This window comes from Budorcas taxicolor, chromosome 16 (assembly GCF_023091745.1).
Source record: "Budorcas taxicolor isolate Tak-1 chromosome 16, Takin1.1, whole genome shotgun sequence".
NCBI lineage: Eukaryota > Metazoa > Chordata > Mammalia > Artiodactyla > Bovidae > Budorcas > Budorcas taxicolor.
In genome coordinates, this window is record NC_068925.1 from 65,870,512 (window position 1) to 65,892,365 (window position 21,854).

The 21,854-nt window shown below is 43.5% G+C and overlaps 1 protein-coding gene across 1 annotated transcript in view; it reads left to right on the forward strand.

Annotated features, from left to right (window-relative positions):
- Positions 1–21,854, forward strand: part of RGL1 (ral guanine nucleotide dissociation stimulator like 1) — a 135,860-nt gene that overhangs the window by 109,205 nt on the left and 4,801 nt on the right. Inside the window, exons 12-17 of the mRNA XM_052653520.1 lie at positions 1,369–1,401; positions 3,619–3,740; positions 6,704–6,793; positions 11,233–11,419; positions 15,114–15,368; positions 21,195–21,309. Of these exons, the coding sequence (XP_052509480.1) occupies positions 1,369–1,401; positions 3,619–3,740; positions 6,704–6,793; positions 11,233–11,419; positions 15,114–15,368; positions 21,195–21,309 (802 nt within the window). The remainder of the gene's footprint in view (positions 1–1,368; positions 1,402–3,618; positions 3,741–6,703; positions 6,794–11,232; positions 11,420–15,113; positions 15,369–21,194; positions 21,310–21,854) is intronic.

The following is a 21,854-nucleotide window of genomic DNA, read 5'->3' on the forward strand; positions in this document are numbered from 1 at the left end:
CGTCTACTGAGGATTCTTCATGAACATGGCATTGTGCTAGATGCTATGAGTTATACAGAGATGAGTGACTCCAGCCTCACAATCTCGTGGAAGGTGTATTTCAGAGCAGGCAGTGATGGATGGAAATAGTAACAACTTGAACAGAAATGAAGTAGGAGGAGAGGGGAAGCCTCGATTGATTCCTTAGGCACAGAGGTCATGGCATGGCATTATGAAGGAGTGGGCTGGAGCATTGTCAGTGTTTTATCAAAAGGGAAGTCACTTCTATGTAACATCATTATCAAAGTTAAGTTTCAGTTCTCCAGCTTCTAGTCTCAGTGGGCTGAATTTAACTTTTCGGTCATTGGTCACTGCAATGATTTTAAAAAGTTAAAGGTCAAATCCTGCCCAGTGTTGGGTAGGACTTTGGCAGGTGGAGCTGAGGGAATAATATGCCCCCACGTTCTACCTGCTGGATAGAAAGTCAGTCAAATTCATGGGTTTTCAGGTATCCTTTTTTGTTTCATATTATTACCTTCCCTCTCTGTCTTCTTCTCAAAATGGGAAATGAAGTGAAGCCTAGAAAAACCAGCTGCTTGTTAGTAACAGTAATAGAATATTACATGGAGAAGAGATTGGATATTTGGAATGACACTTAAGGATTTCTCGTGTATTTCTTTATCTCACATTCCTGGTTATCACGTGCAGTCAGCAAGCGTTTTACTCTATCATAGTTAGGAGTAGCAGCTATCTTGCAAATTCCCACCTCCAAGTTCATTAGAAATGTTGTGGACATGCTCACTCAGCAGTGTTCCGTATCTATTCACGTCCTCTGCCTCAGGAAACACTGTCAGGGTTGGGGAATTTGGGGGGAGTGACCACTGCTTTAAAAGTTAAATGCAGCCTATGAGACTAGGAGCTGGGGGGGCTGGAGAATTGAAACTTAACTTTGGTGATGAGGTTATGTAGAAGTGACTTCCCTTTTGATAAAACATTGACACTTTGGTTTCCAGTATGAGTCAATGACCATCTGTTTTTGTTGCTTGGTCAAGAAAAAAATAAAGTGTAATGGAACATTTACCCAAGCTTTTGTCTTTACTGGCTCTGCAAGTATATTTGGTTTCCGTGTTGTAAGTCCTTTGTCATTACTGTTTCAGTTCATTTCAGGCATTGTAAGAGAAGGCTGTCCACCTGTGTCTTGTCCTGTGATAAAGAATATTTTTCTTTAAGCAAATGATGCTTCTCTTCTTCCAAAGTAGCCATAATTACTGTCATGAATAATCGTGACTTTATTGTCCCTGTGATCTGTTTTAACAAAAACCTAGAAAAAAGAGGGCTATGTTTCAAAGTAGCTTGGTTTGTCATTCTTTTCAAAAAAATTTCTTTCAGGGTGGACTGATAAACTTTGAGAAGAGGAGAAGGGTAAGTAGGAGTCTTGGCTGTGGTTTTCCATTTTACTTCATTTGGGCATAAAAAAAAAAAAAAGAAGTGGAGACTTAAGTTTTTTGTTGAGGCAGAAAAAAAATAACACATATTGAAAATGTATCATATAGCATTGTACTTGGCATGCTCTTTTGCGTTATTGCCCCAGAGCCCTGGTGAGGCAAGTTTTATCATTCTCAGTTCAGTGGTGAAGAAACCAGGACTCCGATGAAGTAACTCGGCCAGAGTTACCCGGTGGCACAGTCAGGGTTCAAATCCTGTCCTGTTTCTCCTGAGCCCACATCTCTTCCTTTACCCCCTCATCATCATCTTCTTTATAATCAGCTGCAGCAATAACAGCTTTATCCCATTAAGAAGAAAGTGTTTCATAAGAGTATATGATATAGAAGGGTTACTAAGGATGGTTAACTCTGGTAGGCCTATTAGAGGAAAGGAAATGGTCTTCATTGTTACATGTGGATAATTATTCTTTTCCTTTCCTATCAGCATAGGAAGGGGCGTTCAACATCAATTTGAATTTTTCTGTGGAAAGTAGAATAGTTCTGTACAGAGAGATAAAACAGAGGTTTGAAAATTTGCTATGGTTTTAGTGTTAAAATGGTATATTTAAAGAATCCCAAGGAAAATGAGTGAGCAAAATAATATTACCCCATGGAACTCTCGTTGTTCTTTAGTTATTCATTCATTCTTTCATCCCAGAAGCGTTTCTTGCAGACCTGACACTGGATGGGAAAGTGGGATAGGTTCAGGGGTTGCATCAGAAAAAGCGCACAGCTCCCTGCCCTCATGAAGTTACAGTGAAGGAGGTAGGCAGGCAAACAGGCAGTTACCATGCAACCTGGTAAGGGCTTACGAGCAAAAGTAGTGGGTATTAGAGGAGCATATAGGAGGGGCATTTATCCCCAACTTGTGGGGTCAGAGAAACTTCCAGGAGTAAATGACATTGCAGTTAAAACCAAAGTTTCAGGAGCTAAGCAGGCTGAACTCTTAAGTAACAGGAGACAAACACCACCTGAGACAAACGTAAGTCTTCTGTCCCTGGTAGCATGTGATGATGAATGCTTCTTGCGGATGCTGAGGCCACGGTGGGAGGTCACTGCATGGGAAGTTGACACCTATGGAATCTGCCGGTTGTTGAACTGCTCTGTCTTGTAACCATCAAAACCAATTAGTTACTGCCTCCACAGTTACCCGTCTTTGTCCTTTCTCTTCAGAATAACCCTAGAAGGGAATCTCTTTCATTTTAAGACTAGCATGCTAAACTTTTGAAAAGTTTGAGTATAAAACCTAAAGCTAAAGCTTACACTCATTGCTGACTTTAAAAAAGTCTTTATTGAAACTTCTAAAGAAGGATAAATAATTTTGGACATAACTGTACACTTGCTTCTCTTATGAGCTTTAAAAGACTGAGTTAAATGATTTACTAGAGTAGTAAAACCCCAAGGATTCAGGAAATCCAAATATTCAAGTTTATGAGGCTCTGGACTATTTAGATATTCAACCCTACCAAAACTTACTTATCGAGGGCATAAGGGTTGAAGAAGATGGGAATGGAGAACTTGGGAGCTTCCTGACTCAGAGTAATTTTTTTTTTCTTTTATATTTTAGAAAGTAGAATTTTAAAATACATTTTAGAAGGATTCATCCTTAAAAAAAAAAAAAAAAGTTTTCTGTCCCAAGAATGGAAATGGAAAAGAGAAATAGGAAGTCACTATGATTTCAGGTCATACCTAGTATGGGTCACCTTGGGAACTTGTTTTATTCATGTAAAAGGCTTTTTCAAATAGAAAGGGTACAAAGCATAGACAAAAGCCAGTGAGTCAGAATTCAAATGTGTGAGTTATTCAGCTGTTATATTTCTAAGGCAGGCAGTTCTTTATAAGCTTCCTTGATGATTTTGTCCATTGTTTATCCTACTGCAGTATGTTTTCATGTAGAGAAGATGTATATTTCGTTGGCTTTTTAGTTCACTCTTTGGTGCTCTGAGGGTGGCTCAGATGGTCAAGAGTCTGCCTGCAGTGTGGGAGACCTGGGTTTGATCATTGGGTCGGGAAGATCCCCTGGAGAAGGAAATGGCAACCCACTCCAGTATTCTAGCCTGGAAAATGCCATGGACAGAGAAGAATGGTGGGCAGTCCATAGGATCACAAAGAGTCCGACACGACTGAGTGACTTCATGTTTACTTTCTGCTTTAGGAATTTGAAGTGATTGCACAGATCAAGCTCTTACAGTCTGCCTGCAACAGCTACTGCATGAGCCCAGATCCAAAGTTTATCCAGTGGTTCCAGAGGCAGCAGCTCCTAACAGAGGAGGAGAGGTAGGCAGACCCACTGTCCTTCTGGGTGGAGCTGCAGTGTTGGTCAGAGGAATACAGCATCTGGTTACTCACTTGGCCATTTATTCAACAGCTGTTCAGCGAGCAGCAACTAGGTTTTCAAAGGATAATGGTGTAGCAGAAAAAACTGAACTGCCAGCATCAGAAAATGTGCTTTCAGATTCTTGTGCTGTACCATTCGTTTATCTTTGTCACCTTGAACAGGTCACTTATTCTTCCTGATCTTGAGGATGCTCTTCTGTAAGATGTCTGTTTGAGAGGATTAAATGTAATCTTTGAGACAGCATCATTGCCATCACTGTTGGCCATTATTGGTAATTGGCACTAGCTTTGAGGGAGTGTTCAAGGGGGCAGAAGAAACAGACTCATGAAGAGTTGAAATAATAATAGGTAATCAAAGTGCCACAGGACCCACAGGCAGGAATAGTTCACTTGGCCAAGGATGAGGGAAATGGGGAAGAGCTCATAAAGGCATTAACATCTGGGCTAGGTTGTGGAGGAAAGAAAAGATTTCACCAGGAGAACTGGAGGAGAACATTCCAGAAAGAAGAATGTGAGCAAAGGTCGGGTGCCCTGACAAGCTTGACATTTGGAAGTATGGTTAGAGCACTGGCGTGTCTGATTCATGAGTGGACGGGTTTCAAAACAGAGGTTGATAAGCTTGGAGAGTACACTAACTGCAGTGCCTTGAATGTTGGCCCATCAGAGGTGTGTAGCTTTACCCTATAGTTCAGAGGGTTAGAGTTCACAGGCCTTATCCAGCCTGTCAGCTGTCTTCACATACTTACATGGTTGAAAAAGAAACAACAGAAGAGGACCACTGTGTCATGGGATAGTTATTTGAAATTGAAATTTTAGAATCCATTGATAAAGTTATAAGAGCTTCCCGGGTGGCTAAGTGGTAAAGAGTCCTCCTGCCAATGCAGGAGACACAGGAGATGTGGGTTCGATCCCTGGGTTGTGAAGATCTCCTGGAGGAGGAAAAGGCAACCCACGCTCATATTCTTGCCAGGGAAATCCCATGGACAGAGGGGCCTGGCGAGCTACAATCCATGGGGTCACAAAAGAGTCGGACACGACTGAGTGACTGAGCAGGCACACAATGAAGTTGTATTGGAACACAGCCCATTCATTTCCCTCTTATTTATGTTTGCTTTCATGCTTTCAAGGCAGAGTCGAACAGTTGCAACAGTTACCACATGGCCTGCAAAGCCTAAAATACTTAATATCTAGTCCTGTACAGAAAACATTTTCTGACCCCTGCTGTAGAACAGGGGATTTCCTTGAAAGTTTCTCATCAGGGAAGGTGAAGTTGACTGAAAAACAAGTATTTGGCCAATGAGGAAATTGAGGTTTAGAGAAGGGCTGTAATTTGCCAGTGATAGACTTTAGATTCAAAGTCAGGTCTTCTTGACTCTACAACCTAAGCTCTGAAGGTGGTTGCACCATGTTATGTGGATCCTGTGAACTCTGTAGGCCTGCTTCCTCATTCGAAATGCAGATGTTTTCTGAGGTCCCGTTACGTTAAAACCTTTGATTAAAAGCAAAAAAAGAGCTCCTTGATTCAGAGTACTTATCAGTTAATGAAGGTTTTGTTTTTGCTATGTATTGAACAGAAAACAAAAAAGTGACTGCCTCTTCGTTTTCTGGTCTGGTGATCAGTATATAAGAACTTCCACTCTGTGCATCATATTCACCTGTGGAACATGCACACCATGGCCAGTGATTTGAATCAGAAAGTTCAGGGTCAGAATATCAGCTGTGAAACTGACTTTTTAATGATTAAAGGAATCTTGTTAAACATATCTTATTTTTTTGTCCTTGCGATTTATAAAAGCCCTGTATCTAAACTTAGTATTTGAATAATGCCTATATCAATGAATACTTCTGCTTGACCAACTACCTGGATACACCTTTAGGTTTTAAAAAAGTACACAGTATTAGCAACTTATCAAGCTAATATTTACCACTTACCTTCTTCACCTGAACTTCCCAGGAGGCACTAGTGGTAAAAAAAAAAAAAACCCACTGTCAATGCAGGAGACATAAAAGGATGCAGGTTTGACCCCTGGGTTGGGAAGATCCCCTGAAGGAGGGCACAGCAACCCACTCCAGTATTCTTCCATGGAGAATTCCATGGACAGAGGACCCTGGCAGACTATGGTCCATAGAGTTGCAAGAGCTGGACATGACTGAAGCAATTTAGCATGCATGCACGCTTCTTCACCTACCCAGAACCACGTATATCTCCTAACTAGAGCTACAAGCTTTCATAAGAGACATTTCAAGGCAGACATACATTCTTCTTGTGCTTATGGAAGTTATATCTGCCTGGCATATAGATGCCTGAATCTGGAGTATTTTTAATTTGGGATGTTTGGGCAATTAGAAATGATATTTATATATTTTAATCAATAAAATAACTACCTATGTCTATTTATTGAAGATTAGATCATTTACAAATGTCTCTTTCATTTCCTATAGATAAACAGTAAGTTGAGTACACACACACACACACACACACACGTGTGGGCACACACACACAGACACACAAAGTAATGGGAGGTAGCTGGTAATGGGAGAAGTAATGGGAGAAGAGATGATTCTTTCCCTGGCCCAACCACGGGCTGAAAACAATCAGGAAAACAAAAGGAGTCAGCTTTGGATACAGCCAGAACCAGCAAATCCATGTGTTTTGAGTCATGCAGAACTAAACAGTCTCAACCTATATACCAGTGGGGGTTTGATGGGAGGAGGCATATATGTCAATTTGTAAAATCTGGTTGTTAAGTCAATACCCTCTGACCTTTGTCATAGAACAACATAGTCCATATCTTGACTTTGAACAGTCAGAGCCTTCCTCTCAAAGGAAGCCAGTGAATTGTGTGGGTTTAAATCTGTTCACTTCCCAGGCTCCATCCTCACAGGCTCCCCTCTCTCCCCAGCTACGCCCTCTCGTGTGAGATTGAAGCGGCTGCCGATGCCAGCGCCACATCGCCCAAGCCTCGGAAGAGCATGGTGAAGAGGCTCAGCCTGTGAGTACCATCCTGGGGTCCTGGGGCCCAAGGGGGTCCCATCAGAGTGGGAGAGGGGGAGGATATCCAACAAAGTTCCCCTACGCCCGTTCACTCACTTGTTAAATCATTAATCTGTCCATCATGACTTAAGTACATTTCCTAGATCCATTCTTCCCCACTGTTCTCTCTGGCCTGAACCACCATCATCCCCCGCCTGGACCACACTCCAGCAAGACCCTTACTGACTTCTGGCCCCACCCTTGCTCCAACAGTTCTATTTTCCACCCAGTAGTCTGGTAGTGTGTTCAAATGTACCCCAGAATGTATCACTTCCTTGCTTTAAAACGTCTACTGGTCTTGTTTTAAGGTGGTACCCGAATTCCTTATCCTGTTTCACTAGGCCCAGCGTGATCTTCCCCGGTCTTCTTGCCACCTTTCTCTGTCTGGAATCCCCCTTGTTCACCACGATCCAGCCCCACCCACCCCCCAGCCCTCCTTTAACCTCCCCAAGCTCTGTGCACACTAGACGCACCAGGTGTTTGCACTAGATGTCCCCGTGACCTGGCACACGTTCTCTCCGGACTCACTCCTTCAGATGTTGGCACAAGCATTACCTCCTTAAAGAGCATCTTGTCTAATGTTGCCGTCACTCCCAGCCATGCCTGTCATCTCCTCCAGTGGAATGTAAGCCGCCTGAGAGCAGGAACCTTATCCATCGTGTTCATGGCTGTTTGTCCAGCTCAGGGCCAGGTGTAGCTAGCTTAACAACACCTGTCTCTCAGTACAATCCAAAGTCTTCACAGTGGCTCTCAAGCCCCTTCAGGGCCTGAAGTGTCATTCCAACCCTGTCCACGTGTCTCGCCCCGCCTGTCCTCACCTTTCCCCTTTCTGTGCACTGCAGTCCCCCCTGCCCAGGCCGCCCTGAGCGCACTAAGCACACCCATTTTCATTTGCTGTTTCTTCTGCCTAGAACACTGTTCCCCAGATAGCAAATGGCTCAGTCCCGCACTTACTCCAAATCTTTGTTGAAATGAGCCTTCCCTGACCACCTTATATAAAACTGTTACCTGCCCTTGGCACCCTCTCTCATCCTCACCCACTATGAATTTCTCCACTGCATTTACCTCCAGTTGACATGCTGTATTTGGATGTATCTATTTATTAAATGGAAGGCAAACTCTATGACGGCAGACATTTATGTCTGTTTTTGGTTCATTGTTAACCCTGGAAATTGGTGTCCCATACATAGTAGGTGAACAATACGTATTTATTGAATGAACAGATTGAGTCATGTGCTAACACTGTTATGAGAACAATACATGTATTTCTCATCTGATGCATAAAATAACCTACTAGGTTCTACTGTCATACCAATTTTTTTTTTTTGGCTGCACCATGAGGCATGTAGAATTTTAGCTTCCTAACCAGGGATTGAACCTGCACCCGCTGCATTAGAAGCATGGCATCTTAACCACTGGACTGCCAGGGAAGTCCTGATAACCAGTTTTATAAACTGGCAAAATAAGGCACGGACAGGGTGAACAGAATGCTAGTTATTGTCGGATGTGGGCTCAAATCCAAGATTTGGCTCTAGAGCCAGGGTTATGACCCTTTAACTATCTGTCTAGTGGAGAAATACCTTCTGGAGGAAGAGGAGAAGGACATAGGAAATAGGAAGTAAGAAGTGGAGGAGGGGAGAAGATGAGGTAAGGAAGGAAGAAAAGGAGGAAAGAGTGAGGCAGAAGGAAGGGAAGGAAGAGAGACGTCAGTATAATTAGACCCCGTGCTTTGAATGTGGCAAATTTTATGGAAGAGTCTTAAGAGAACCTAGTCTCTGTCTTGAAGCTGATCTCATAGACATTAAACTCTGATAGACATTAGACTAATGAATCTAATGATGGCTAGAGAGACTAGTTGAAGGAAGCAAGGATTATCATTTGATTAACAAAGTTGTTCTTCCCTGCTGAAGATGTATACCTGTGTCTGATCCTTTCACTGACACAGTCTGCGTTGGCCAGGAGTTTGGCTCTTCCCCCGACAAAGCCTCAGTAGTGCTTGGAGGTCCAAGAAAGGAAGCGACATGAAAAATGGGTCAAGAGGTGGTGGGATGGAGTTGAGACAGAGCAAAGATATGCTTTTTAGGTCTTGGAATTTAAGCTTCTAATTCCTTAAATTATTTAATAAAAAAATCAAGCCTATTCTCATTGTTTCTACTCTTGTTATTTTCCATAGAATATGTTAGTCACTCAGTAGTGTCCAACTCTTTGTGACCGCATGGACTGTAGCCCCAGGCTCCCTCTGCCCGTGGGATTTCCCAGGCAAGAATACTGGAGTGGGTAGCCATTCTCTTCTCCAGGAGACCTTCCTGATATAGTCAGTGCTTATTTGGGTTTGGACCCATCTGCTAGTTTCTTTACATGCCATTCCTTCTTGCATCTCATGCCTTCCTTCCTGTTGTTTATTAATGGTAAATAGTCATTGTCTGAAAAAGTCTTTGTTTTGCCCTCACTCTTGGAATCATACAGTATAGAGTTTCAAGGAAGACGGTTATTTTCATGCAGCACTTCAAAGCTGTTATTCCATATCTTCTGACCTCTGTTGTTGCTTTTGAGATGTCTGGTGTGTGTTTAATTTTTGTTTTTGTGTATCATGCCCCCTGCCCTGTTGCTTTTAAGAATTTCTTTTGTCTTTAACACACTGCTGTGCAGGTTAAGTGGGGATTTCATCTTATTTATCCTATTCAGGGTGTTTTTCCTGGATCTGAGGATTCATGTGGTCCATTAGTTCCGGAATCTCTTCAGACTCTTCAGATATGGTGTGTTTCTCATTCTATCATTTGTCTTCTTCTGGGATTCTCCTTACAAACATTGCAGGCATTTCTTCCATTCTCTGTGTCTTTTAACCTCTTTTGTTATTCATGCCTTTATATTTTGATGCTGATCTCTGAGGATTTTCTTCAGACCTGTCATCTAGTTGACAGTTTTTCTTTTCAGTGTCTGTTTAATCCTTCCACTGAGTTTTTAAATTTAAATCACTACCTTTTTGTCAGAGTGCCTTGCTCTTAACCACTGTTGCAGTTTTTCTCATATGTTTGTAATGTTTTTCAGCGTCTTTGTTTTATAGCTTGACTCGTGGTAGACATTCCAATTATTGAATGAGTGAATGAATGAATGATTAGTTTGTTTCTGACAGTTTTTCTAAAGTTCTCAGGAGTCTAGACTTGCTGTTTTGGGACTGTGGTCCAGTGGTTAAGATTTCACCTTCCACTGCATGGGGTGTGAGTTTGATCCCTGGTCAAAGAGCTAGGATCCCGCATGCCTCGAGGCCAAAAAAAAAAAAAGATCATCTAGACTTTCTGTTTGTTATGCTTCTCTCTCTGGATAGGTTATTTTCTTGTGTGTATATTGTGAGTTCATCTTTGTCAGGGAATTCTCTGCAACCTAAGTTGAAGATATATTCCTTCAGAAAGGTTTTTTTGTTTTTTGTTTTTTAATACTAGTTTCTTCAGAAGGATCACTGACCGGAGAGTTCCTAGTTCTTAGATTAGCTAAGTAGCAAATCTGAATGAGGTGCTGGCTAAAATCACATATGATTTAGGGGAGAGATTTTTCTCCTACCTAAGCTCAGGCCATCAGATAAATTTTCCTGCTGTCTTCCTATGTCAGTAGGAAGATTTTTTTTTTTTTTAGCCCATCTTATTACTAAGGGTATAGATAGCCCATTGAGGATCCTGGCTCTGTATAAAGGATGTCAATACTAACTCTCTACCTCACATAAACAGAAGCCCTCATCTTTGGACCTTGTGTACGTGTTAGAAGCCATGTGCTGAGTTTGCCAAGGTTGGCATCTCCCACTCCCATCCAGAGCAGCTGCAGAGTTAGCTTGCACGTTCCGGTTTTCAGTTCTCTTTTCGTTTCTAGCCTGCAGGGATTTTCCTTACTGTCTTGTAAGCCCAACTTTGAAAAGAATTTGTAATGCTTCTCATCTAGTTGTTTAATGATGAAGGGGTTTAGGTTATTTTAGTTCACGAGATTGTTGGAGAAGAAATCCTCCTGCTTGGTTTCTTGTCCAGCACAGGGCCAGCCTTCTTTTTTAGCCTCTTGGAGTTCATTTTATGGTGGGAAGTGATAGGAGTATGGCCACAGTACTTTGATCCTGCCAAAGTGGTCCAGGAACTCTCAAAAAATGGAGAACGATTGACCCAGGACGACCTCAGATTAATAAGGTCCTTCCTCCAGCTAAGCAATGTGTGTCCTTTGAGGTTAGAAATAACCTATTGGGACAAGATGTTTATGGCAATCTATTAGAAACTGGGCAGCAAATCTTTTTCTAAGATAATAATGACAGGGCACACAAAACTGAGAAGACATCAAGGACTTATTAACACAAAAATACTTGCTTAATCATGGATTCCAGATTTTTACAAGCCCGAACGCCTGGCATTATGTTTTCTGCAGACTGTTTCTGGGGTCGGACATTATCACCAGTAGCACTCCCACCAAAGAGCAGCCCAAGTCCACCACCAGCGGGAGCTCTGGTGAGAGCATGGACTCCGTCAGCGTGTCATCCTGCGAGTCAAACCACTCAGAAGTGGAGGAAGGCTCCATCACTCCCATGGACACACCCGATGAGCCTCAAAAAAAGGTATATCCTTAACCCTTTTCCATATTTCCTGACCTAGCGTTTGCCACATGAGGAATGTCTGTTTTCTGGTTGATCTCGCTAGAGGATTTTGCAAGTCATGTTTTGAACTAGGTGTTACAAGCAGAGTTCAGTCCAGGGACTCATTCCTTATTATAAAAAGTGTCCAGAAGTGATAAGGCTGTTGGTTCCTTCATTGAGCCTTTGAAACATCATTCCACACTCACATCCAGAGGCAGCTGAAGGACTGTGACTTATAACGTGAGCTACCCTTTATTCGGGAGATGGAGAATTGTCTTCAAAGGAGCGAGAAGTCACGAGCCAGAGATTGTCAGTTTCTTGGTGTCACACCTCGTCTCAGCCAGGCTTGTCCCGCAGTAGTGCTCCAGAGAAAACCAGTCCAGACTCGGTGCCCTCAAGCAGCAGCCGTTGTTCTCTGTCCTGCGTTTGCAGGCTGCTTGGTTTGGCTTGGGCTTGGTCATGATTTGGCCCAGGTCTTCTCTGCCTGCCTCTTGTGGTTTTTGGAGTCACCCCGGGCCTGCTCTTAGCGTGCTAAATTGGATGAGCAACAGGGCATTGCACGTGCCGAACAAGCCTCCACATGGGCTCTATCTACCAATATTTATTTTCCAAAGCAAAGTTGTGTGGCCCAATTCCACATAAATAAATGAGGTGGGGAACTGTACTCCACTTCCAGTGGGAGGAAGTGTGGAGTCACAGGACGTGGGAGCAGGGGAGGGTGAGGAATGGGTAACAAGGACACAATCTGCCGTGTCCCCCAAAAGGGAGAGTGATGAGAGGTGATAAAGGAGTTCTCAGGGAGAGTCTTCATGTCCGTGGCTGTAGAAGTAAGTGAAAAGAAAACAAAAAGTCCACATGCATCTCCTATACACACCTGCTTCAGTCTGTTGATCAGGGAGCTTGGATGAGAGATGTCAACTTTGACGTGACTAGAACTTGCACCATTTGGGAGAGGATCTTGCCTGGCTAGACTTGCCGTGTAAGTGACTACTGGCACCTTAGCTTATGCTGAGGCCAGTGAGGTAGAGTGTTGGTCGCAGTCTCTTCGTTTTGGTTAGATTTGCCGTTCTGTAAGGGGGCGTGTGTGCCGCTTCACATTGTGTTATAAGCACCAGCAGCAAATTGGAAACCCTCAGATGACCTTGTCACTAAAGTAGTCAATCCAGGAAGGGCTCATTAGGCCTGAGATGACTCAGATGCTGCCCCAGTGGGATTTCTCACCTTCCTGTTCTGAAATCTGGAGACACATCTTTAATGCTCCAAATATTGAAGGAAGGCTCTGCAAACACCCACGGACTGGCTGTTCTCTCAGGCATGTCTCCCTAACCAGGGCTGGAGTCATCCTTCACGACTTGACATTCAGCACTGAATCTGTCAGAAATCTGGGGTGAAGTGTCATCACTCACCTTGTGACAGGTTCTTGGACTTTGTAGGCCCTGTTTCCGATGGACTTTGATGATGGACGTTGTGCAGCAGTGACAGCTATTGCCCCCATTGCTGTGGGGTTTTTCCCTGTGCAGGAAGGACACAGAATCACGCTTGTATCTGTTGGTGCTGTGGACGTACCCGCAGGTCCTGGTCATCCCTTTAAAACTGTCCAGGAACCCAGCGTGTGTCCTGTGCACCCCCCTTGCCGTGTTCTTTTTGTCTCCTCCCTTACACGCTGGCTCTTTATAATTTCTTGTACAAGTCATGAATTTTAATTCTTTGGCTGAACCTTTCTCAGAGTCACAGATTTCTCTAGGTTTAAAAATGAGTAATTGAATGGGATGCCAAGTAATTGCTGGGCTGCAGAAGCTTAGGATGTTAACCGGAAAGGCCTCAGTTCTGCTCAGGGCTTGGCTGGCCCAGGAGACCTCCGTGGTTCCTCCCTACCCTGAGGTCCGGCAGCCCTCCACACCCTGCCTTTCCCTTTGGCTACACTGTGAGGTCACTCTTTTGAGTAAAGTGTAATTTTCATTCCTTCGTCTTGGTTCCCCTGATTATGATTTCTAAACATTCACTTCATATTTGCTCCACATTACTTAGATTCCCAGGAAGAATTTGGGCTCATAAGGTGGTCTGTTTCATGGTGCTATAACCCAGGCATCGTCAAGGCTGTATCTTGAATATAAATATCTTTAAAATCATGAAAAAATCTAACAAAGGAAAAAAAATTTATGTGGAGGAAAGGGAAGGGGGAAAAACTGAACCAGTAATTGAAAAATGGACCCTCTTCACTACTGTGTGGTACACCTGCAAGCAAAGTCAGGCTGTTAAATTATTCACCACCAGTTAGTCCTCGAATTGAGCCACTAAGGTAATTCACTTGGGAAGCTACGGGAAAAAAATAAGAAGCCATATTATGATAGAGCTTCAGTTAGACTTCTGCATACCAGAGTTGTCACGTCAGCTGACTGGCTCTAATTAAACTAGTGATGCAGTTGAATTTAATATACAGTTATGCAATAGGAAAAAGCTCATAGGAAATAAAATAGAGTAGAGTTCAGTTTACTTGGAGGCCAGATAATCAGAAAACTACATTTCTATACTTTGTTTCCATGGGAGGGTAGGTGGGTATAAAAGAAATTAGTAAGTGTTCTATTTTTTAAATGACCTCCAGATTATTTTATTGGATTAATGTGGTATAATTTAGCTTAGCCCACTGAGAAATTATTTGTAATTTTCTATAATAAGAATTGATATTTTAAATGATTCCATTAGTGATTTTTTTTTTTAATTTGGAGGGGGAATACCACCTAATGAGTTAGGGACCTTTAACTCTAGTATATCATTCCTTAATTATTCTTAATGTGCAACATGAAAATGTGTACAGTTGGTTCTAGAAACAAATGTGGTTAAGGGTAGGCTGTGTTCCCTTGGGCAAATCACTCTGTTTCTCTGAGTCAATTTCTCTCATATTTATAATGCTCTGAATTTTGTTCTTGAGATAAGACATGTGGAAGCTCATCACAGACCTCCCAGTGCTGAGCATCCCTGAGCCTGGCCTACTGTGTTCTTTCATCTTATCATGGACTGTAGCCGGGGCCTTGGTTCTGCCCTTGCTGGGTGAGCCTGGCCGTGGGAGCCAGGAGTCTTGAGCCACGTCCTGATGGTGGCTGTCAACACCTGTGGCCTCAGGTTCCTCAGCAGCAGAAAGAGAGTGGGGCCAGGTGGTCTCCAGGGCCCTTTCCAGGGCTAATGTTCCATGCAGAGCTGGATAATCTGTGGTCCTTATCTTAGAAATGTCTAAAAACACAAGCCATTTCTCTCCTGCTCTGAAAGCCAATGGTGAAGTAGAATCACAGTAGGAATGGTATCTGTGGGCAGGTTAAACATTGTTCTTGCTCAAGGCAGGAGGATTGGGCTTTCCTCCTGCTCTGTAATCTTCCGGCTTCTTTGGGGAGTCTCTGTTGCCTCTAGTTTCTGGTATCTGCTGCCATCTGCTGGTTAACCTCCTTCAGAGCAGCTAAATGCTCCTCAGGAAATGAGAGGACCGCCTTGCCTCGATTCTGCCCTGGGTTCTGAATCATTGACAGGCCTCTGCCATGGGAGTGCTTCCATCACTGTGGGCTGTTGTAGAGCAAATAACTGAAGTTTATTAGTCTCGACATTGAACTCTGCTTTGCATCTTAGCACACTGTTGGCCAAGGTTCTAACAGTTCAGTTTCCTTCTGGGGTGTGTTTACTCTTCCAGCTCTCCGAGTCCTCCTCCTCCTGTTCCTCCATCCACTCCATGGACACAGCTTCCTCAGGGATGTCATCCTTGATGAACCCCCTCTCTTCCCCTCCGTCCTGCAACAACAACCCGAAAATCCACAAGCGCTCTGTCTCTGTGACATCCATTACCTCGACAGTGCTGCCCCCCGTTTACAACCAGCAGAACGAAGACACCTGCATAATCCGCATCAGCATAGAGGACAACAATGGCAACATGTACAAGAGCATCATGGTAAGGCTCGCAGACCACCAGCGCTGAGTACTCACCTGCCATGTCAGCATACGCACGTGCATTCGTGCCAAACGAATATGTGCCACATGAATCAATGCCAGAGTCTCCCTGGATATAGGCTAGTAGTATGTTCTTTAAACTTTGTATTTTATATCGAAGTATATAGCCAGTTAACAATGTTGTAATAGTTTCAGGTGCACAGCAAAGCGATTCAGTTATGCATACACATGTATCTGTTCTTTTTCAAATTCCTTTCCCATTTAGGTTGTTACAGAATATTGAGCGGAGTTCCATGTACTGTAACCTTTTTGGTTATCCATTTGACATATAGCAGTGTGTACATGTTCCTCCCAAACTCCCTAACTATCCCTTTCCCCCACCCTTCCCCACTGGTAACCATAAGTTCCTTCTCTAAGTCTGTGAGTCTATTTCTGTTTTATAAATAAGATCATTTGCATCATTTCTTTTTAGACTCTGCCTATAAGGGATATCATATGATATGTCTCTTTCTCTGTTTGACTTGCTTCACTCAGCATGACAATCTCTAGGCCCATTGATGTTGCTACAAATGGCATTATTTCATTCTTTTTTAATGGCTGAGTAATATTCCATTGTATATATGGACCACATCTTCCTTATCCATTCCTCTGTCGATGGACAGGTTGCTTCCACATCTTGGCTTAGACTAATAACATGTTTATATGAAAATGTGCATATCAGCAGTGTATATAAGGTACAGTTTTTTTATGTCTTAAAAGTTGCTAAGCCTTATTCATCCAAGTCATTTTCACCTTCTTCAAAATTCTCAGTTGGGGTGACTATATAAATGTATCCCAGGGAGGACGCAACTGCTGCACACCTCCTTGGACGTCTTCCCAGGGACTTACGTGTCCACATGTCTAATTGAATTGCCATGCATCCTTAGCAACATCCTTGGTGGTAGCAGTTTTCTCCTCTAGTCACTTGGAGTCACATACAGTATAAGTGGATGATCAAGCTGGATGTATAGTTTGTGTCCACAAGGAACTATACTTACAAATAAGTGAGACTGGCCTTTTTGAGCCTCTTGTAAAAATGGTGTGTTTCTGAGCATAGTCCCTAAAATGTGTTTTAAATAGTGGCAGTCTTTTTGGATTACGAACCATGCCTCTCCTGGTAGTAACCTTGGGTATGTAAGGTCTGGTGTGTTTATTACAAGAGCAGACTCCTTATCTTAAAGGACATAATGTATTAAAGAGCAGACTCTCTCCACCTGAAACTGATACAATAGTATCATTCAAATGAAAGAAAAGCAGACTCCCTGTAGTAAAATCACACAGCGACTCCTGTATCTCTCCCCAGCTTCATCACTTGCCTTCTTTGAGGGCACACTGACTACTTACGAGCTCAGCTCTGAATATGACATAAATGATCTGGAGGCACTGTCTTTGAACATCTAAAGAAAAGCTTTACTAAAGCATTCACTGAATCAACAAAATGTTTCACAACCATTCTGTTCAGTTCAGTCGCTCAGTCGTGTCTGACTCTTTGCGACCCCATGAATCGCAGCACGCCAGGCCTCCCTGTCCATCACCAACTCCCGGAGTTCACTCTCAGATTCACGTCCATCAAGTCAGTGATGCCATCCAGCCATCTCATCCTCTGTCGTCCCCTTTTCCTTCTGCCCCCAATCCCTCCCAGCATCAAAGTCTTTTCCAATGAGTCAACGCTTCGCATGAGGTGGCCAGAGTATTGGAGTTTCAGCTTTAGCATCAGTCCTTCCAAAGAAATCCCAGGGCTGATCTCCTTCAGAATGGACTGGTTGGATCTCCTTGCAGTCCAAGGGACTCTCAAGAGTCTTCTCCAACACCACAATTCAAAAGCATCAATTCTTTGGCACTCTGCCTTCTTCACAGTCCAACTCTCACATTCATACATGACCACTGGAAAAATCATAGCCTTGACTAGATGGACCTTAGTCGGCAAAGTAATGTCTCTGCTTTTGAATATGCTATCTAGGTTGGTCATAACTTTTCTTCCAAGGAGTAAGCGTCTTTTAATCTCATGGCTGCAATCACCATCTGCAGTGATTTTGGAGCCCCAAAAAATAAAGTCTGACATTGTTTCCACTGTTTCCCCATCTATTTCCCATGAAATGATGGGACCGGATGCCATGATCTTCGTTTTCTGAATGTTGAGCTTTAAGCCAGCTTTTTCACTCTCCTCTTTCACTTTCATCAAGGAGCTTTTTAGTTCCTCTTCACTTTCTGCCATAAGGGTGGTGTCATCTGCATATCTGAGGTTATTGATATTTCTCCTGGCAATCTTGATTCCAGCTTGTGCTTCTTCCAGTCCAGCATTTCTCAGTCATGACCATTAGTTGTGTACTAGTCACTGGACCAGGCTTTGGGAGTAGGGAGACCAATGATACATTTCTGTCTTTGAGGAATTTATAATCAAAAAGGAGATTGTAAAGCATTTTTCAAAACATATTAAATATTCTAATAGAGGTCCAATCAGATTTTCCCAGGGCCTAGGGGCCACACGAAGGCATTTGCGTTGATCCTGCAGGCAGTCGGGTCTTATCGAAGGCTTTTAATGTAGCAGTCAGATTTGCTCGTTAGAGAAGCAACTGGTATTGCAGAGACCTCATGCTGGAACACAGGTGGGCAGATTAGAGATGAGGGAGCAAATTAGAAGCTGCTATCATATTCCATGTAGAAGGTGATAAGGGTTTGAGAGATGGTCATGTGGCTGGAGATGATACAGATTTTTGAAAGCTTTTGTAAGTTAGAATTGTAGGATCTATCCATTTAGTTATCAACTTTTTGGTTCCTTTTGTGGGGCAGTGGAAGAGGAAGATTAAGGTAGCTGGATGGTGGTGGTCCCATCAAGTGCGATATAACTGCTGGAGGAGGAGTTTGGGTGCACTTACATTGGAGGTCACTGCAGGACATCCAGATGGCGTGGCCTTCCTGATGGATAGTCAGAAACACAGGCTGGTGCAAGGCCGGTGCTGGGGTCCAGCACTAGGGGTCGTCCAGCCCCACGGGGTGGCCGTGTTCTTGCAGGGGAGGAGGGAAGGCTGAGATGGAATGCGCATGGTGGTGACAGAGGGGCTGATAAAGGAGTGTCGGGGCGGAAGGGCCACCGCCAGGCAGCCAAGGGCATCGGAGTTACTGTTGTATTTTCAGGGTAGTTTATTCACATGGCTTCTCTCACATGCCATCCAGGGAAGTAAGTGCCAGCTGCGTAACCACAGTGTCTCTGCACTGAAAGGAGCAGAGAACTGAACACACGGACACAGTCAACGTGGATGAGTCTCTAAAACACCCTGTTGAGCCAGAGAAATCAGATATACTGCATCCTGCAAGGGGTCTGATCTTTCAAAAACAGGCCCAGCTTGGAGCATTAGAAAACTGACCTCAGGGAAGGGCGCAGGGAATGTTTTGGGTTCCTGTATAAGGTGTGTGAAGGGGACATCCAGGTACCGTTCAGTATTGTAACCACCAGCCATGTTTGGCGGGTGAAGGTTTGAAAAGGGCAGAGTCCAAATTGAGATATGCTATGAGTGTGAAATGCACCCAGATTTTGAAGACTTGGTACAAAAAAAAAGAATGAGGATGTAAAATATCTTATTAGCAATTTCATATTGATTATATGCTGATATAATATTTGGGGTATGTTGGATTAAATAAAATATTAAAATTAATTCCCTTTTTGAAAACAATTCAAATGTAGCCACTAGATATTTAAAATTACAAATGAGGCTCATATAGTATGTATCTGCGGGGTTGTGCTGGTTTAGTATATCGGCGTAGGGCCTTGTGGCTGGACTCAGTGCTACCCGTGATGATCAATTCTCCTGTAGCTTTTATGGGACAAAGTAACAAACCCTCAAGGAAAGCCTTTGGCCATCCCATCCGCATGGACACACCTGAGGAGGTTTAAGATAAAGAAAATAAGGGTAGCCTGGCTTTCTCCTTAAGTAGGTTCAAAGTTGACAGCTGAACCTAACATTAACCATGAAAGTGAAAAATAAAAGTGTTAGTTGCTCAGTCATGTCTGATGCTTTGTGACCACATGGACTGTAGCCCACCAGGCTCCTCTGTCCATGGAATTCTCTAGGCAAGAATACTGGAGCGGGTCACCATTCCCTTCTCCGGGGCTTCATCCCGGCTCAGGGATTGAACCCGGGGCTCCTGCATTGCAGGCAGATTCTTTAATAAGGGTGTGCCAGATGTTTTGGTGATACACACTTGAGCAGGGTCTTTGTCACTTACAGGGACCCTATTGTAATGCCTGTTATTTATTGTATCACAAATACAGCTGCTTCTCCAGACCAGAGAGGGGCCCATGGGCCCAACATCCTCGGGTTCACAATGACAGTTTTTTGGAGGAAATCTGACTTCTTCTCTTTTTGGCGGAAATCTGACTTCTTCTCTTTTTGGCTCTCTCTCCTCATGCCTCCTGGGGAGAGAAGCTTTTATTTCTAAGTAAGAAAAATCTGTGTTTTCTCTTGCTTTCTTTCAAATGTAAAGAAATCAGCCAAGGGATAATACGAAAGTCAGCACTCCCTTCTCCTGTTTCTCTGAGCACCCTGGAAACAGCTGACTGATGGGCAGAGATGAAGGGGAGACTTGGGCTGAGAGGAGCTTTTACTTGTACTTTGAAAAATGTTAGATTTATTGTTTGTAAACACTCAGAAGCTAATTTTTAATTGAAGCAAAGTTTACATACAATTACATAGATCTGAAGTGTTCTAGTCTTTGGATTTTTATAAGTATAATATATATATATTTATTTAACTACCATATGTGTGTGTATATATATGTTTATATATGTATGTAACCACCATCTATCTATATATATGTAGCTGTCATATATATGTATTTATCTATGTAACCACTATATAATGTATGTATATGGTTATATATATGTATATGTAACCACCACTGCAAGTCTAGATAAATAACATTTTTCATCTACTCATCCCTTCTTCATTCCCGAATTCCCCTCCAATCCTGCTTTAAGCTTAGTTGAATATGAGTTGAGCTAAAGTTAGCTTTCTAACCCCACAGGTTAACTTGGCCTGTTTGGTGAGAGCAGACTCCTGCGGCGTTGTCTTCTGTGTCTCCTTCCTCTGGCTGTCCGTGATGGGTGTGGGATTCATCGCACTACTGTGTGTTTCAGTTCCCTTTAGCTGTTACGTCATGCGTTACATCATGCTCTGTCGTGAACACACAGCGCTATCTTTATGTTCCCCTGTTCTCCTGTCGTTGGAGATTCAGGATGTTTTCAGTTTGGGGCTGTTATGACTAAATCTGCTGTGAAAGTTTGTACAGAAGTCCTTTTGTGGACACACTCATTCCTCTTGGTAAATATCTAGAGGTGGGCTTCCTGGGTTGTGGAGTCACTTGTGCTTTTTGCAATGGTCAGTATGTGGAACCGTGGCCATTTCTAACCCACAGGTTGTCACCGGTGCTCAACAGGTGAGGGTAACCTTGGCCCAGGACTGAAAACACTGTGCGTTCCCCACAATTCCCTCATACACATTCTTCCATTGGAGCCTCCACTGGAAGTGGCAAGGCACCCGGGGCTGCCTCTCCTGTTTGAATGGGGGAAGACATGATGGCTCTGCGAGAGGAGCTAATGGGAAGGGTTGGTGGCCCGTCCTCTGAGGGTAGAGCCGGGACTGAAATCCAGGAGGGCTGGCTCCTGGTCCTCGCTCATTTCTCTGGGCCATCCCTCCTGGGAAGGCACAAGACAGCAAGAAGAAGGTCAGGAAAACCCTTCCAGGAAACACAAAGTTAAATGCTTTACACACCCTTTCATTTGGCTTTCCAGTTGACGAGCCAGGATAAAACTCCCGCCGTGATCCAGAGGGCGATGTTGAAGCACAATCTGGACTCGGACCCGGCCGAGGAGTATGAGCTAGTGCAGGTCATCTCGGAGGACAAAGGTAGGCATGTGTTCCGCTTCAAACCAGGTCTCCCCAGTGTGAGAAGACCCTAGTGGATACAGTGTCTATTTTAAATGGAACCAAGTTGGGGAGGGGGTATTTTTATTTACTTACTTATATAATTAATTGTTTGTTAATTGTCATTGGAGTAGAGTTGCTTTACAGTGTTGTATTAGTTTCTGCCCTACAACAAAGTGAATCAGCTATATGTATACCTATATCCTCTCTTTCCCAAGTGGGGGTTTTGAATTGCCCAAGAGTGGCGTTGTGTGGGGAACCATGCCATCACCTCACTTGTTATTAATTCTCTCAGGCCGCCCCCCCTCCACAAACCTTGTTTTTTTCTGCAGTTTTGCTGAGCATGCCTCCTGCCCATTCTCTGTAAATTTGTAGGAAGACGTCCCTCCCTGTGTGGGGTGGGGGTAGGTGGAGCCTGTCTGGTCTTTGCCAGTGGCCATCTACCTCCGTTACCCAATAATGCGTGTCCAGGTTGTATGTGAACCTGAAATGTAGCAGTTCCTTCAGTTAACCATTTATGAGAATTC